General features: G+C 42.1%; 1 protein-coding gene across 1 annotated transcript in view; it reads left to right on the top strand.

Moving 5' to 3' along the window:
- The window catches only part of MKLN1 (muskelin 1, intracellular mediator containing kelch motifs), a gene marked incomplete at its 5' end in the record, with an annotated part of 83,817 nt that extends 66,975 nt beyond the window's left edge, over positions 1 to 16,842 (top strand). Inside the window, 6 exons of the mRNA XM_010161883.1 lie at positions 764 to 911; positions 2,171 to 2,285; positions 3,963 to 4,102; positions 6,662 to 6,764; positions 14,627 to 14,681; positions 16,419 to 16,842. Coding sequence (XP_010160185.1) covers positions 764 to 911; positions 2,171 to 2,285; positions 3,963 to 4,102; positions 6,662 to 6,764; positions 14,627 to 14,681; positions 16,419 to 16,540 — 683 coding nt within the window. The remainder of the gene's footprint in view (positions 1 to 763; positions 912 to 2,170; positions 2,286 to 3,962; positions 4,103 to 6,661; positions 6,765 to 14,626; positions 14,682 to 16,418) is intronic.
- Positions 16,843 to 18,352: the final 1,510 nt, after the last annotated feature.

Raw genomic sequence — 18,352 nt, 5'->3', positions numbered from 1 at the left:
CTTGAATTATTTTTGAGATTCACAGCTTTTGCAATTACGCTTTCTGGAAGCAGTGCTTCCTTCTATGGATGGGCTAAGAACAAAATCACACCACTCACATCTATAGAGATCATCTAGCTCTATCTTGAGGCAGTTTAATCTTCATTTCTGAGCTGGTAGTCTCCCAGATAGTTCTGCCCGTGCCTTTCCCTAGGAAACAGCAGTTCTTGTAATGGTTTTTGTGATTTCCAGGAGTCTCAAACAGGAGGGAAATAAAAGAATTTGCAGTAGAATTGCCCTTAGCAGGAAAGGAGTCAGCCTTCGGGTGAATGTTTCTTCTCCTCCTGCCTCTCACCCTGCTTTGGAGGGCAGGACAAGAAGCAAATTGTTTGCTCGGTGACTTCTGCACGCCTGTTTTGGGATGTGCCATTTGAGTTTTAAGTTGTGGTAAATAACAAGTTTGCTGTGCAGGAGAGGTCATAGAAAACAGCAGCGTGGGATTGCTCAGTCCCAAGTTTTAGTTTTATATGAAAGATGAAGAGGTGAAAGTAATTAAAGAAAATGGACAAACTAGGTAGTGAGGTTAAATTTAAGATATTCTTTCTTCCAGAATACTGAAGAGGTGGTTATGTGAAATCTCATGCTTGTACCGTGGGCATTATCTAATCTGCTGAATTGCAGGAGGAGGGAAACGCATTTGTCTGATGCTTGAATCTCTTCCTGTTGTTTTCTGGGAACCTGTGTTGTTTTCAGTGTGTAACTTTATTTTTTTTTTTTTTGTCAGTTCCAATGACAGGTTTCACTCAAAGGGCTACCATTGATCCCGAGCTGAATGAAATCCATGTCTTGTCAGGGCTCAGTAAAGACAAGGAGAAGCGGGAAGAGAATGTAAGGAATTCCTTCTGGATTTATGACATTGTGAGGAACAGCTGGTAAGTCGATGAAAGGGGTGCTATTTCTGACATGTATGCTGACTTTCTTTAGAAAACAATCTTATGTGATCCTGTCTCCCAGGTAACTGTAACCCTTTACAGCCATGGAATGGTAATGTTTGAGGCAGTTGAGTTCCCTTGAGGCACCTCTTTTTGTGCATAGTCTTTAGAGACCTGGTGTCAGTGAGCCAGAAGAGGGAGAGAAATAGTGAACTTCTTTATTGGAGGCAGGTGGAGAGGATCAAGGGAAGTAAGCCATTGCCCAGAGGAGCTGTGGATGCCCCATCCCTGGATGTCTTCAAGGCCAGGCTGGATGAGGTTTGGAGCAACCTGGGCTATGGAAGGTGTCCCTGCCCATGGCAGGGGGGGTGGAACTAGATGAGCTTTAAGGTCCCTTCCAACCCAAACCACTCTATGATTCTAAGAAGTTTTTCCTGTAGGAAATATTCAAGGCCAGGATTCATTGTCAGTGCAGCAAATTCAGTCAGATCTAAGTGGTTAATAGCAACGTACATAGTACTAGTTGTAAGAAACTGGTTATTAGAAGCTTTGTTAGAAAATTAAGGAAACTGGTCTGCTATATGAATGGTGATGGAGAAGTCGTCTTGATAGATCTGTCAGCTCTTTCCAGGCTGCATGCAGTGGTACTTCAGGTAGCTGCTGGCTCCAGCATTCTGAGGAAATACCTCCTTGTCTATTTGCTGTATTGTATTTGGTAGCTGGTTGCCACTGTCCCTTTGTAGAGCTGGCAGCGTTTTTGTAGTCAAGGTCTCTTCTAATATGGGGTCAATCACTTGGAAAGATATGTTATTTTTTTAAAAAGCAATTTTCAGCTACAACTTAACTCTGCTTAGACATCAGTGATTGAAATACCAGCTTTGCTGTAGTCTGTGGCCTGCAGCTTTATTGTGTCCAAGATGGTATTCTCCATAATGAAAAATACTCTGTGCTGACAAGTCTGCTAGCAAATAATTCAACATCTAAAGATACCTCTAAACAAAGCTCATGAGGAAATTTTCTAGATTTTTTTTCCTCTTTGGCTATGGAGGACTGTGTTCAGCCAAGATGACTTCCTCTGTTGGATGGATCTCCTTGTAGGGCTAAGGATGGGGATAGCATAATAGAGGACAGTATATAGAAAAGTAAGAAAATCATTGTTATATGCCAAGCAGTTCAAGTTTATGTCATCTTTACATTATAGCCTTTCAGTAACTTTCTCTACTTTCCTGTTGGTACCACTAATCTGCCTTGTATTTCAGGTCTTGTGTCTATAAGAATGACCAAGCAGCAAAAGAGAATCCAGGTAAAAGCCTTCAGGAAGAGGAGCCCTGCCCGAGGTTTGCCCATCAACTGGTGTACGATGAGTTGCACAAGGTACGAGGGTCCAGACACATGTGGTGATTGTTTAGTCTTACTGTTTTTCCGATGTAGTTGCTTCTTTAAAGATGGTACAATGAATGTAGCTTTTTGTTTAGTGTTAGTGTGGTGGGTAACTTTCATCTGACGTACTATCATCTTCTGAAATAAGGTGCTAAGGTACTTGTAATGTCAGTGTGAAGTAGACATGATGGTTCTAGATGAAATCAAAATACAGACGATGGGATATACTAGACCTCCACAGAGTTGTCAAGCAGCTAGCTCCTAGTTGTTCTCCTTCTTAAAAACACTTGAAGCTGTGTTCATTATCCTCAGGGACTTTATCTCACAACCTATTAGTGACTGCAGAGTAACTCCTTCAGTTTAGCTGCCACATTTATCCCTCTGAATGGTTACAGGTAGTTAACAACAACAACAAAGTGTGTTTGAATGAAGGATATGCTGTAACAGAGGTGCCTTATTTTGCCCTGTGTGTCAGAAGCAACTGTCACTTTTCAGCACGATCTGACTTTAATGGACACGTGCATGCTTAAATATACTTGAAATTTTTTGTAGCATGTATGACTGATCGGTAAACTTAGGGCTTTTTGCCTATTAACCAATAAAGCACAAACCTATTAATTAGGTTACCATAACCTCATTATCCTACGAATTTAAATTACTGTGACACACAACTTTTCATAGATATTTTGCAATTAAAACGAACTTTTTCTAAATTTAATGCCTGAAACAGTCTGAAGTGAAAAAGACAAGTATACGTTAGTCTTATTCCATGGGACGTTCAACAGATTTGGGAAACACAACTAGCCCAAAAGTTTGGAGAGAAGGGATATTTTAAGAAGGAATAGGTGTGTGGAGAATTTTTATGATTTGTCTTCATCATGGACGTTAATGCAGGACAGTAAATACTGTTCTGCATTTAAGGGCTTACTTCTAAGGTACCATGCGATAGTGTAAAGTTACTGTGAAGGTTGCTAAATCATGGCAGTTGCCCAGCTTTATCTGAAGAGCTGTTTGATGTACTTGTTTTGAAGAGTGTTATTTTTAGAAACCGCTGTTCAAATGACCTTTCTAAACTCCTCTGATATAAATAAGGAGAGCCTACATCAGTGGGATGCAGAATACATTGTTTTGAGTGATTATTTTTAAAGCTGTGGGGAAAGGTAGCCTGTTGGACTTCTTGAACCACAGTATTTGAAGACCTTTTGTGACATGTTTAATTCAACAGCGCTAAGTCTGAAATGCCAAATAATACGAAGAAATAAATAGTCCTTTTTTAACACTTCTACTTTTCTTGAAATTTGCCAGGCTGGATGAGGCTTTGAGCAACCTGGTCTATGGAAGGTGTCCCTGCCCATGGCAGGGGGGTTGGAACTAGATGGTCTTTAAGGTCCCTTCCAACCCAAACCATTCTGTGATTCTAAATATCTCGGGAACCCGCTAGAAGGAGGCTCTAATAGTGTAGCTTTTTTAGTTATCTTAAAATGGAAGCAGTTTAAAAGTCTCCGAGGGAACAAAGTGATGCTCATAATAAGGTGGAGCAGTTTGTCTGAAAGCCAAAGTTTTGTTCTTAGAGAATAAACCTCTCCAAAGATGCTGATACATAGCAAATAGTTTTTGTTTAACAGATGTACACAAAGAATCAACTTTTTGATCTACCTCTCATCTGCTTAGGTTCACTACTTATTTGGGGGGAATCCTGGCAAGTCCTGCTCTCCGAAGATGAGATTAGATGATTTCTGGTCTCTGAAGCTCTGCCGGCCTTCAAAGGAATATCTGCTGAGACACTGCAAATACCTCATAAGAAAACACAGGTATAGAAACAAAAAGATGTTCTGCAATTCTTTCCCAAAGTGTGTTTTTTTTCTTAAAGTTGCTAAAACTTTGATATCTTGTAAAAGAAATAACTTGTTTTGGGAAATGTCACGTTGGTTACATGATGGTCTATAGGTTTCTTGATTATTTTTATTTAATAAAAGCCAGTGGAGCAGGGCTAAACTACCCAATTAACTTCATTTTTGGTTTTACTATGTTATTCTAAAACTAGAAAAATCTGGCTATTGTGCGGGGAGTCGTGGGGAATTTTTAGATTCCCTTTTCACTCTGCTTCTCATCAACATGTGTTTTGGTACTGTCACCTCCCAAGGAAATGGAGTATGTTTCTGAAACACTCTGCTCAGAGATAGTAACAGCTCACAAGGATGCTAATGAAGTCTGGGGGTTGGATTCCTTTGCACATCTGAGACTCAACCGTGGTGAGGTCATCAGTGTTTCTCATTCAGAATCACTTGAAAGTTATCACTTATGCAGAATTCAGCTAACTGTGATGCTGCTTGCACGCCGCATATTTTGGAGCTGCCTTGTATTTGATATTTAGGGCAACAGCTTTTCAAAATCAAGCTTATGGTGTTGCCTTAGGCAAGAAATTGCAGCAGCAAGACAGCCTTTCAAAACCCAGCAAATTATTTGAAGCCGATAAATAACTCTTTCTGCATTCTTGGTGGGAATACTTTACTATCAGGTTCTGCCAAGAGTTGGAGGTCGGTTTTTTCCTGGTGGTATTTTACTTCTGAGGCAGCAAGCGAATGGCTCTTCTCAACTCACAGTCATTGTGGCTGGATGAGGCCTTTTGCAGATTAGCCACGCAATAGAATGAATAAAGGTGTTGCCAGCAATCTGGGAGGTTTATTAAACCCAAGTGTGGTTGTAAGCAAATGCAGCTGTACAGCCTCCAGAGACAGCTCTGAGTTACCTCTTCTTACTTTCTTAAACCAGACTCAAAAGGAAATGTTGCTGTGTATTTTCCAGCAGAAGTTTTTGCACCATGCTCCTGTTAATTGTCCATCTGAAGGAGCTGACCCTGCCAGGGAGTGGTATGATGGGGGCTTTGCTGAGGCTCGTGTGCCTCTCAGGGCTGGAGCTGAATGGCTCCAGAGTCACTTGGCTGCCCATTATCTGCACTCCCTCCAGCTCTTGGTACCAGAACAGGTACTTGGATTGCTGCACAGCAAATCCACTGCATCGGCTGGAGCCCTGTGTGGCCTGTTAACACGCTTAGTACCAGTCAGCCATAGTGGAGCCAAGCTGGGCTGGCCTAGAAGAGCAAGGTGTTAGTGGTTCCAGTTCCTTAAGGTACTTGAGCTCTCTGGACCATAGCAATATGATCTAATAAAATCTACATGCAAGTATGGAAGAAATCAAGCTTAATTACCAAAATGTCTTGTACATCAGGTAACAGACAGCCTTGGTTCTCCATGCACTGGCTAAACAGCTTGCATCTTTAGATAATGTCAAAATTTGGGCTGCAGATATCCACTACAGTATAAATAGTCAAGTAGATGACCCAAATGAAAAATAACAATATGAATAAATCTATTCAGTGTGTCTTCTTTCAGTCTGACAAGCCTATACCCTGTTAAAGGTAACTGAAATATATATAATGAATAAAATATCTTGCATTCCAGTAAGGCAGTTGATACAAAGCAGTTAAATAACTGAGAACATGGTTTTTAGGGTCCTGGTCTCTGGAATCCAGAATTGTTTGAGCTGTTTTCATGGGAAGGTTTAATACTCTGTATTGGTGATTCAGAAGATGACAGACGGGGTGTGATGCTGCGCTTGAGTAGATGATAAGGGGGAAAAAAGTAATTTTAAATCTCATCCTTTCTAGGTTTAGGCACCCAAAGCAGTGCTGCAGGAAAGTAGTTCTGCTCTCTGAAAATGCTGAACCCAGAATCATTTTCTGAGGGCTATGTTAACTTTTTCAGGGAATTCAGAGAAGTTAAAAAAAAATAATGGTGGTGGTGCACAGGATTTTTATATATGTGTACTCTTTCCAAAAGTGGGATGTTAAGGTGCAGTATTTGTAGAATTCAGGGGGTTTTGCCCCCATCGTCCCTTTTTCTGTTGTCTGGCAGAAGCAGGGAGCATTCTCCATCCCTGTACTTGCAGTTATGCTTCTGTGCAGTCAGGAATGCAAATATCCCTGAGGCTGGAGTGTTCGAGGCCTGTATCTGCACTGTGCTCCTCACATGAGGTGCTACTCATACCTTCCTTTGTGGGAAACAAACTGTACAAAGTGTTCTATATTTATATATTAAGAACCTGCTGTACATTTGCTTTTGAACATTTTTATTAAGAGCATAGTAGCTTACCCTTTTAAGTTCGATGCACCCCCAAAAAGCACTCCTCCCTGGCTCAGCCTGGCTTGAAAGCATCTACACCAGCAACTACAAGGCCAAGCTGCCATTAACATTGTTTTATTTGGAAATATTTGGCTGAAAGTTTTGTTTGATAGGTTTTGCTCTTTGGACAAATAGCAGTACTTAGTCCTGAAGGAAATGGTTGTGCTTATGGTGTCTGTCTCTTTGCAGGTTTGAAGAAAAAGCTCAGACTGACCCTCTCAGTGCACTGAAGTACCTGCAGAATGATTTGTACGTAACTGTGGATCACTCAGACCCCGAGGAGACAAAAGAGGTAGTGATGAGCTATCTTTGTCTTGCTTATAAAGAAATGTAAACTGTGTTCACATGTGGAAGCTTTAAGCCTCTTAAACCTTGTTTTTATTCTGTTTGAAAAAGCTCTACACGTGCATGACACTTTGCTATATATTTCTCTGCCCTAGAGATCATACTGCTTTAGAAACAGTCACTTTACAACTGCAGTTCCAGATAAAACAGCTTTTGTACTCATAATACTGAAGACTAGGCCTTTGTTTTAATTCCAACGTGCTGGTGTGTATTTTGGGAGCTTTAATTGAAATGTAAACTCTCTGAAATGTCACGAGTTTGTAGTTGGTTGTGTGGTAGAGAGTGAATAGAAATTCTTAACGCTGCCTTTTGGCTTGTCAATATTAAATACCTCTGGGGGAGGTAAAGAGGTTTTTCTCTAGATGATAAGTACTTCTGGAAGCAGATTGTGTATATACGTTGCTCGCTAACCTTAAACTCTTATTTCCTCTGCTTTTTGAATATTACCCAGTAGGCATGTTCTTTTATTTGTTCCAGGAATTTGTTCCCATTTCCTGTTTTGATTCCATTACCACAGTGCATGTCGCTTCACAGAAAGGATTAAAGAAATAGTGAGAAGTGTCAGATAAGGTGGTTGATTTGAGACTCTGCCATTAATTTCCACTCAGAATGTGGGGCAGCCAGCTAGGTGTACGGGCGTTCTGGGTAGATGAGGGAGGGTGAGACTGTGGGTATTACTCTCTTCTTGTGTTAATGACTTTGGAAGTGATTTGACAGCTCCTTTTATGAAACTGTGTGAGGAGAATGGGTGCTGTTATTCCATGCTGAGCCTCTGGGTTAAATCATTTAACCCGTGGGTTTTGAACTCATTACTTGATCTGAGGAAAAGATGAATTTACAGGCGCTGAAAGCTTTGTGACGGCGGGATATTCATCTTGTGTGTGCACAGTATAGGCTTGTAGGGTTAGCAAAATAAAGAAAAAATATTTACTAATATCAGGGTCTTGGAACTGATCATATTTGTCCTAAATTCTAGTTAGCCTTTTAAAAGTACTTGGTCCAATAAAACGTTTACGTGCTGTGCCCGGAAGTTCTCTGTTAGACAGTTTGCACTATAATTGTCCCATGTTAAGTACTTCACATCTTTTCTAGCTACTTCTAGCATAGGGAAGACAACAGATAATCCTGCTTTTCTTCAGCTGGGAAAGGCTATTTCTCCCATGCAGTGTGCTTCAAGGGGGCTCAGCCCAATTATACCTTGTCTTACCAACACTTTCCTCTTCCTACCTGTAATAACCTACGCCATACAGTAACCATCCTGATGCTCTCTTCTCCCCCCAAAGCCTCTCCCAAGATCATGTCCTGTGTTCTCTGCTCTCCCTTTCCATGTCATGCCTCAGTGCTGGTAGCCCTATCATGCTTCTAAATGCCATATGTGTCTGTGGCCAAGTGCTCCAGAAGAGATCTTTCATCTCCTGGCTGGCTGTGCCTTTTTAATGCCTGAACAAGAAAACACATGCGGTGTAGTCAGCAAGCTCCTCTCCTTTTCGTTCTTGCTGCCTCGTGCCACCAGCAGACCAGGGAACTGCCACAAAGGCTGCGTGTTGTGCACGTCTGGCATAGGAAATCCTTCAGTATTCTACATTGGGTATTTCCAGTTCAGTGTGTAGTATTTAACTTGGCCACCTTGTAAGAATAAAGAATTTACCTGTCTGCATGGACTCCTGAGATTTTGGGAAAAAGTAGTAGCTTTATCATACAAGGTAGAAATAAAATCAAGTTTTTAAAAAAATTATCCCTTTCACAGAACGTATTTTAATGATGTAGTGTGTGAGCTTAGGTAGCTCAATCCAGCTCAGTGTATATATTGTGAATCCTGTCTCTGCAGGCCTAATGCCAGATCCAAACAAAATTCAGTAACTTCTCCCCTGCCTGCTGGTCTGTTGGATCAACGCAGTAGCATCCAGCAGAATTGAAGCTTTGGTTCCAGTGATCTCGTAAAATCATCTAGCAGCTTCTACGTGGCTTTGTTTGTTTTGTTTCTTTTTTCCCCAAATTCTGCTGGTCACAACAACTTTAACTTCCAAAGCTTTTTACGTTGGAACAGATCTGGCAGGTATATGGCATCGAGCCAGCTGCGGCACTGGTACTGACTGGGTGTATTTCCAGTTGACGTCAATTTACCTTCCGGTCATCATATTGAGTTGGCTTTTTGCTCTGGCATTCCATCTTCAAATAGCTCCTGTGCTTTCCAGAGGACTGACGCAGGCGGTTTGGGTTCTGTATCAGATTTCAACCACCGGATTGATTGTGTATCTCTGCCCAGACACCTACAGACTCTGTATTTGTAGTTGAGACCATCTTAATTAATATCAAAGGCTAGATATCTGATTGGCTTGCTCTGTGCTGGCTACACTGTTGAAAGTTGTAAGGCTTCTTGGTGTGGCAAGTCTTAAGGGAATTGGTTTTTCCCTGTTTTCTCTCTCTCCAGGGCAACTGTTAAATTTGGGAAGGACCAAGCTGAATAGGTTTATCACTGACTTTGTGCTACAGTTCTCTTTAGAAACTGGACTATATAGTTTTATGGATTGAGTTACGGGTAGTCTTATATAATATTCCAAGCAGAATTTCACTTTGAGTAAGGCTTACTTGCTTTATAACAGAAGTAATTTCTTCTAACTTTGTTAGGCAAGTCTCTTCAGCTGTTTTGAGTTGGATGCCAAAGAAAATAAACAGGCTGTTCTTGAAACTTATTTTGTCGTTAGCAACCAATTTTGTTTAAAGTAGCATGAATGACAGTAGGGACATACTCCCAGATTTTCATTCCTTTGTGAATTTTAGGGATGTTAATAGGTTTATAGTTTCATTTCCTTTATTATTCTAAAGCCAAGTAGATGCCTTCAAGTAACAGCTATCGCATGGGTCCTTATTTTAGTAGCCACAGGCTATCTGCCAGGAGTCTCCTGTTGCCCATAGATGCAGATGCCAGTTCTCTTCAACTGTGATTCTGTTTGAAATTGCTTAAACCTCTTCAGTTAGTTCAGTGTTTGCAGATTGGTGAATCCTTTTTTTTCTGGCTGTGGATTAATAGCTCTGACACTATGTAAATGTAGATCCCCAGAGCACGTGGAAATTTGTCCATGTATTCTAGTTCGTGGAGAGATTGAAGGTAAGACTGGCCTTGTTATGTAAGGATTTCTGGTGGCGTGGATGTTCTTCCACTTCATATGCACACACATCTGCATTTGGTGGCAGTTTGGAAGTAGAGGTTTTTAAGATAAAAGTATGGTCGAAATATGAAGTCAAATGAATTCCAAGTTTTGTACTTTATGTCAAGGAAAAAAACAGGTGCTATGCAAGCACAGAAACATCACTAGATCATGTACACGGCTGAAGGTGGTGTTCTTTGAACACTTTTCTGCTGCTTAGTGGGATATAGAAGAAATGGTGAGATAAAAAATGGCCAGCGCTGCCCAAGTAAAGGAGAGTAACATGACTTTGTACAATGAGGCTCAACTACTGGTGGAGTTCAATTCCACGATTGCTCTGAAACAGACACAAAGTGCAAGTAAAACTCGCAGTTTGTTTTTCTTGGAGCATGACAGGAGAAAGAGCAAGGACCTGGAGGCCAATTTGAGGCCTGACAAGCTTGCGGACTGAGGCTGGAGGCCCCTGTTCAAGGCTGCTTCATACTTTCCATTCTTAAGACCTTGCCTTTAATAAATTTGCCAGATAAAGGCAGCGGGGCCCAAAAGTATTGTTTGAGGCTGTGTTAGACTGATATTTCTGGGAAAATTGAAGCCCAAATGGGAAAAATAGTTCTAGGAAGGAGCTAAGAAAAGCCTGCTTCTCTTCATGTCCTGCTGTGATTCTTTGTAAAGCCTCAGAGTCTGAGTGCTGCAGGAGTGAAGGCTTTGGAGCCAAGGAGTCTTTAGAAAACAGCGTTCAGCCTTCCCAACTTCAGCTAGTGACGGCTCCATCCTCAAAGAATTTGAGCCTCTCGTTGCTTCTTTGAGCCTGTGCTACGGGGCACCATCCCAGTAGAACTGGTCAAAGCGGAGAAACAGTTCTACGCTGTGATCTGAGCACTCGCCGTACAGACACTACGGAGGAGGGTTTATGTCTGATTTGTACAACCTGCTGGGTATCCCAAACAGGAGTTACTCGTTCCCTTAGTGTTAACCATTTCACTTGTGCAAAAGGCAGAGGCGTGCAGCAAATGTAAAACTTGCACGAGTTGCCACATGGCAGAATTGCTTTTTTGCTCTAGGTAGAAACTTAGGTGAAGTACACAACTGAGTTGGAAAGATGAAGGTCAGAAGTTGGAATGTGCCAGAATTAATATTACCCTTGTATTGTTAATTTAGCCGCTCTCTGATTATGGTTAACATTCGTTAACCTTATATTAGCCATATACATATATAACTAATATAGTTAGTTAACATGATATATTTATCGTTAAGGAACCCCTGCCTTAGTTCAGAAGGTGAGTTGGATCTCCCAGAGAGAAGTTAATTGTCTAACAAAGGAAACTGTTGTCATCTGAATGGAGGCTTAATTTGGAAGGGATGAAGCCAGTGAGCCAGAGGGGTTGTCAGAAGAAAATGGGCAGTATTGTGATTAAAATGGTTGGATTAAAGCTTCTGCTGGGTAATTGAATTCTGGTCCTGCCTCTGTAACAGAGTTGCTATGTGACTATAAGCAAATCGTTTTTCCTAGATGGTCATTAATTGGGTCTTTCATTCTGGTGTCTGATGGGAGAGATCTGAGGTGTGATTTGCCTGAGGGCGTTGCTCTTCTGGCTGCAAGTAAATTCAGAAGCTGCTGCATAATACTGTGTATTTTGAAAAATCGGATTCTGGTAGTTGCAAATACGGGACCCCAAAATAATCAGAATTTGAAGTGCTGTCTGTTACGATAACAACTAATATGATAGAAAAACTGATGAAGAAAATAATTCCTTCTTTAGAGTTTGGACTTCATGAAGGAAAAACTGCACTGGATATATGCTGTGAATGGTGTGCAGGAGACCTGGTCTTGATAAAGCAGTAATTGTCCTGTGCACTGGGAAAAAAGGAGGGATCCTTTGGGTGAACCTCATACAGTTAGCTGGCATTGTAATGCAGATGCAGAGTGAAACAGCTTGGGCTCGGTGCTGTCTGTGACTGATGTTCTTAACTTACATGCTTGACTTCTCGATCAGCAACTGCTTTTTTACATGTGAGCTGATACATAAAATGCAATTTCAAAACAAACAAGAAATCTCAAGGTTAACTGCAGTGTCATCAGCGAAGGAGGAGACACGATACGCATTCCCCACAAAGCTGGAACGAAACTCGGAGCTGTGGAAATCCATCATGCCTGGAGCAGATGAGGCTGGAATACTTGGCAGAAGGTCTTTTCAGTTCAGCGAGTTACTGGCTGGATCCTGCTTATATGGCCTTTTCCTTGAGCACCCTGAGACCCCGCCTCAAGCACAGCTTGCTTTCTGTTTACAGCAGGATGGCTGCCGGCGTTGCTGGGGGAGAAAGGGGAACCCCTCGAAGCATGTGGCATCCGCTTGGTCCCGGCACAGCCGGCTTCGTGTGCTACCAGGCAGTTGGCAGCAGGCCTATAAGGCAATTGTGTGCGAGGGGAAGATGGCCAGGACGTGGCACTCGCTATCAGAAGCAGCACAGATTTAGCCACCCATCTTAGTGGAACTTTTGGAGCTATTTACACTGGCATCTGTTGAAGTACGTTGCTGATTTGGAGCCAAGCAACTCTCACATGTTACGCTAGCGGTGAAATACATCCGTAGCATTGTGATCCCTTTTGACTTCATGTAGCCAGACCTCTCACTCAAGAGGGTACTTAATCAACCTCTTCCCTCCTTCTGCAGTCTGTCAATCCTGTATCTTTCTAACCCATTCCTAAATGCCTCCAGTGTTCCCTACCCATGATAACCTCCCCAAAACACTGCAAATTTATTCCAGCACACTGTAGTTCTTTTTTTTTTTTTTACCTTGATACCATGTTGAAATCTATCTTGCTGAAGTATTTTTGTAGCTTCTTGCACTTAGTTGTAGATTTACCTTTTTGTAGCGGCCTTTACATTTGTGACTTCTTGCAGTTTCGTCCTTTCATTCTTCTGTGGAGGATCTGCAGCCCTGACTCCTTTGAACTTACTTTTTATAGAGGCTGATATTCAGACCACTTGATTTTTTTCTAAAGCTTTCCTCATATGTTGGTAATTGATACAGGGCATCCAAAAGTGGTTGCCTTATTGTAGATGAGACTTACGAGCCTTGATAACAGCAGGAGTCCTTGATTTATGTGAAGATCCTACTCTTTTTCATGCATTTTCTACGCATTTGTCATTTTTGAAATAGGATGATACTGATCTGTTACAACTCCTAAATGCGTTTTCACAGAGCTTGAGTACCCTGACCTGTTTTGTACAGCTGATTTTTCCTGTGTATGTTGATTTGCACTTGGCCCTAGTGAATTGCACCTTGCTCCATCGTAATAAGCGGGAAGAAATGGAAGAAGTCTGAAGCCTGTCTGCTACCATGCTGGCAGTCTGAGTGGTCTAAGGTCTGTGGACTCGTGTTCTGTCAAGCACTGAAAACCCAGAATGATGCTGACCCTGGGGCGCAGATGAATCACTTGTGATTCACAGCTCCGTTTTCATGTCAAACCATTGGTGGCTACTCACAGTAAAGTTGCTTCACCTATTTGCCTCTCCCTGTTTGCTTAATCTTGGTGATGCCTCAATAATTTGCTGTGAATGTTGTATAAAAGCATTAAAAGTCCTATGGAAGTCAAAATGGACAATATCTGTTGCCAAGTCCCATCTGTAGGGCCTGATGCCATATTGTAGAAGAAATCAGATTGATGTGATACACCTTGTTGTTGCCAAATCCACACTGGCTGCTACTCATTCACCTTCTTTACTCCTAGACGCCTGCAAAATTGTCTGTGTTCCTATTTTTTCTTGAAATTGGAATTAAATGGATGGATATGTAGTTCCTGGCTGTTCTTCCAACTCCTTCTCTGAACGTATTTGCTTCTGTTTCCCATCCACTCTTCTTTCGTTTGGGCTGTGTGCTGTAAAGACACACAGACAGAAGGCAAAATATTACAAGCCTTTAAGGGATCAGTGAATTCTTCAGGGTAACGTGACAAAGCACTGTGATGTGTTACAAGGTGGGTAATTGAAAACAGCAGCCAGGAGCAGAGCATGATACTGTGTTCACTGTCTACCAGTAAGACATTAAGGGAGAATAAAACTGTGAATGTGTTACTTAAAACATTTTTACTCATGATTCTGATGTTCCCAGGCAAAGAACTTTTGCTAGAAAGACATTGCCGTAAACTTGTGATATGAGCTTCTCTGGCAGTTCAGGAAGGTTGTTGCCATTTACAGCTTTCTCCGTGTTCAAGAAGTTCATGCTGCACTGTAGCAGTTACCGTTTTCATGCCGCCTAATCCTTGCTCATGAAGACTAACACATTCATCCCTAGGAATGTTGTTGCGTGGAAGAGCCTCTACCTTACTTCTGCAATGTGATATCTGCTGGAGAGGGAAAAAAATGTATATAAAAATTAGGTATAAGGGCTCCCAGTCAAGTACCTTTCATTGCATCAATGCTGCTCAAATTCTAGGAGAAAACATCCAACTTGCTCTGCCAAGGTGACAAATTGCTCATATGAAAGTCTCTGCTGTTACTCCTGTGTATGGCACAGTAGTACTAGGGATTGTGCAAAGAATTTAACCCAGCGACTGTAAAGCCACTTGAACTTCTGTGAATATTTTGAATTTTTTTCTTGTGCAGTTAATAACACCTTTTTTTTTTTTTTCTTTGTCCTTCCACCTCCTCTTCTGCAGTTTCAGCTACTTGCCTCAGCATTATTTAAGTCTGGCTCGGATTTCACCACTCTTGGTGAGTATTGTGTAGCAGAAGAATTACACTAAGTATGTTCACCCTGATAATTGCTCTTAGTTTCTAGGGGATTTTATATCTAGTGTTACAGTTCATATGAATACTGTAGGCCCTTTTCGGTTTCCATAGGCGAAGTGCCACTTCGTAGACATTTGAGAGATTATTTATAATGACCAGTGTCCAATGCCTCGAGCCCATATTTAAAACATCTGTCACCAGTGGTTTTAAACCTATACCTCCCAGGATCACTTTGGGTCTCTTATTACATCTGATGCTTTGGTGTTACCCAAATAAACAGAAGCCTTGGTCAAAATAAAGCACCTCCTGTCACGTCACTTTGGAATCTCACAGCGTGACTACGGCTCTGTTTGCTGTGATAACTGCAATTCCTGGAGTAGTTTGGTTCGCTCTGTTCTTTGCAAAACCGATTCTTCGGGCAGAATGTCAAGAGTGAAGAAAACAGTGGCATGTAGGGCTGGAAAGAGGAGGTCTGAGCCAAAGCTGTAATTTATTTCACTCTTCTGTCCAGTTAACTCTTTGAAACAGTTGCGAGCTTGATCTTGGGCAAGCTGTAGGAAGGCTATAGGCATACCCTGTGTTCTTGTAACAACGTGTTGTCCTTGTTACCAAGCTCTGTGCTATGGATGACTTCCATTTTTGATGAATGCGTAATTCCCAATCCAAGGAATCGAGGGAAGGAAAAAGCCCCCTTCACTGTCTGCCCAGCTGGAAGAGGAAACTCCGCTGAGCTCGTGTGGTTTGGAAGACGTTATGTAGTTGATGCTCTAAGATGAATTTTTTTAAAGGAAGAAAACCCAAGTTTCAGAATACTGTTTTTCCCCTAGTTTTAAGTGTTCTAAAAGATGAATTAGTTCTGGACACAATACTTTATTCAGAGGTTGGCTTTACAGATAGGAGGATAGCATACATCAAGTGATGCTTCTAAAAGAAAACAAAAAAAGCAAACCTTCCTTGATTTGATTAACTTGGTTGACTTTGATTAACTGAAGAGTGAGTTCAGGGAATTTAAAAGCATTCCTTTGAGATACCAGTGATTGAAGTAATACAAAGCAGAAGAAATGGTTGTATGCCCACTCTCTTGTTCTCGTGGTTGATGGTTTAAGTACGGGGATTTGGATAAACAAGGCTCCTGCCCCAGACTAAGCCCACCCCTGTTGGGAGGTGGCACTTCACAAAACCACTTTGCAAAGCCCCCTTGTGCCAAGCTGCAGCCTGGGTCCTCTGCACACTGCAGTGATTAAACAGCAGCTTGGACCTGGGACTCCTACCATCAGCAGAGCTTGTCTCCAGAAAAACTGTGAGCATTACAAGTACCAGTTCTGGTGGAGACAGTGAAGATAATGAGGAAAGCCTGAGGACAGAAGAAATGAGGCACCAAATAAAAATAGCTGCACAGATTTTGTTTTCTGGGACATCAGAGCCAGTCCCCTGAGGACTCTTGCTTCCCCTTTTTCTTCAGGACCATCAGTGAGCTTGACAGCTGTTTGCTTATTACTTTTTATGGCATTTTGGTTGCGGTGTTGGCTTGGGGTGACGTGATGTCTCTGTGTACACGCACACAGTGGTGGGATGGGGAGCTGGCAGCCTTATTAGTTGAGGCAGAAGTAGCAGGTAGTTAACATCCATCCAAAACGGACAAGTGGCATAGTCCACAGCTCAACTGGACATTTGAAGTAGTGAGCACTGACTTGCTTTCCCCTCTTCTCCCTCTCCCAGGATTTTCAGATGTTGACCACACGTACGCGCAGAGAACTCAGCTCTTTGATACACTAGTCAACTTCTTTCCGGACAACATGACCCCTCCTAAAGGCAACCTGGTAGACCTCATCACGCTGTAACGGAGCGCTCAGTGGACACGTGGAAGAGGGGAAAAGCATCCATTCTCAGTATTTTAATTTTTTTACTGCATTGATTGACTGCTGGGATGAAGTAATATAGTAACCCCTAGGTGTTTGAAAGGGGTTTTATACTTCTATGGTGAATCCCTGAAGCTTTTCCCTTGGAGTAGGTTAATAAAATGTAACTGACGTACTTCCGACTAAATACATATATTTTTTCTGACTTTAGATTTTGAGTTAGCAAAAGTGAGATGAAAAAGGTGGAGGGAGAGGAAAAACCACACCAAATCACCCAGTCATGCAGTGATTGTGTTTGTCTGTAGGGGAAACATTGAGGTTTATGGGTTGTCTGGAATTAAAGATGATGGGGTTTACTTTGGGTTTTGTGAGAAAGCAGGGGAGGTTGTTCTTTGCTCATTTGTAGTTAGCCATGATATATTGCTTTATCCTACAACTCCATCCTCAGCAGCTGAGTAACTCGGTGACAGGACACTGGCACGCGTTGAGGTAATAGTGATGTATGTGTCTTGAGTCTCGTAGTCACAGTGTGTCATGTGAAGAGGAGCACGTGTTACAGACTGTCCCCTCGTCCCAGAACTGGGCAGACAGAAGTGTCTAATTGCATCCGACATCTGGTCTAAACCTAAATGCCTATCTTCGGTTCTCTGGAGCCTTCCACTTAGACCTGGCAAGTGGGAACCTCAGAGGAACCGCTGGAAAACGGGTCTGCACAGGCCCCTTTTCAGGGTTTGTTCGGTTTTTCACTGCTGTGCTTCTGCGATGGGAAACCGTGCAGAGCCCGGCAGAACCGGGTCTTCCACCACACGCACACCCAACCTCTGCAACCCGACTCCGGGTTGGGTGTAGGATTTCCGAAGCAGATTGTCTTCGTTTACATGCACCTACGCTTCTGTGTGCGTTTGTCGATGTGTACGTGTAAAGAGGATTGCTCCAAACAGCTTGTCCATCCTACGTGGTGCAGCTCAGTCACTTTCAAATGCATTTTAGACCTAGATGTGAATGTGAGGGAGGCCTTTTTAGCATAAATCTCTTTGAAAGCAAGCTGATGCATATGTATTGAAAATACATGCTTCCTCGCTGCAAGCTGCCTTTATAAATGAGGTAAGGGCTTGGTGCTGCACTGTGAAGTGGAATGAAGGACACGCGTACCCAGCGTTAGAAACTTCTCGGGTTTGATGTCAGTGAGCGTTCAGTACAAACTGGCAGATGTAAATATTTCTATGAGACTGCAGAGCTTTATGTCCAGAAACGTTCATGCCAGGAGGGTATCGTTGCTGCACCCACTGTGGCTACACGACTCCTGTGGAACTTGATGGAAGTCTTGTGTGTGCAACGATGATTTGGACTCTTGAAATAAAGAGTTAGTGAAGTGTCTTTTTCAGAGCTCGAGTGTCTGCTTGCTTTGATTGCGTTGTGTTGCCTCTTTATCACGTCCTTTGTGTGACTCTTGTAGTCCTGGTACATTAGAAATAAATTTCAAAACTCACCCTAGTGTTTAATCACTTAGAAAGGAACCATATGTTAGGGGCTGGGCTTTGCTTCATCTTCAGGGAGGACAATACTAATACAGTGTTTTTTAAGTAACTTGAGACAGTTTAGGCATTGTATGCCTCAGTGGATGGCAAGTCTGTGGAAGAATCCACTCCGTAAGTGATGCAGTAAATGAACTCTGATTAAATTGTTTCTTGAAACATTGCTTTTTTTTTTTTCCCTCCAGTGACATGGAAAGTTTTACGTCACTGCTGGACTTCATGACGTGCTACCTTTTGATGCTTTAACTAGTTCAGGTAG

Source organism: Eurypyga helias, unplaced genomic scaffold (assembly GCF_000690775.1).
Source record: "Eurypyga helias isolate BGI_N326 unplaced genomic scaffold, ASM69077v1 scaffold4892, whole genome shotgun sequence".
NCBI lineage: Eukaryota > Metazoa > Chordata > Aves > Eurypygiformes > Eurypygidae > Eurypyga > Eurypyga helias.
Note: the sequence above shows the minus strand (reverse complement) of the source record. Positions and strands in the feature narration are given on the sequence as shown.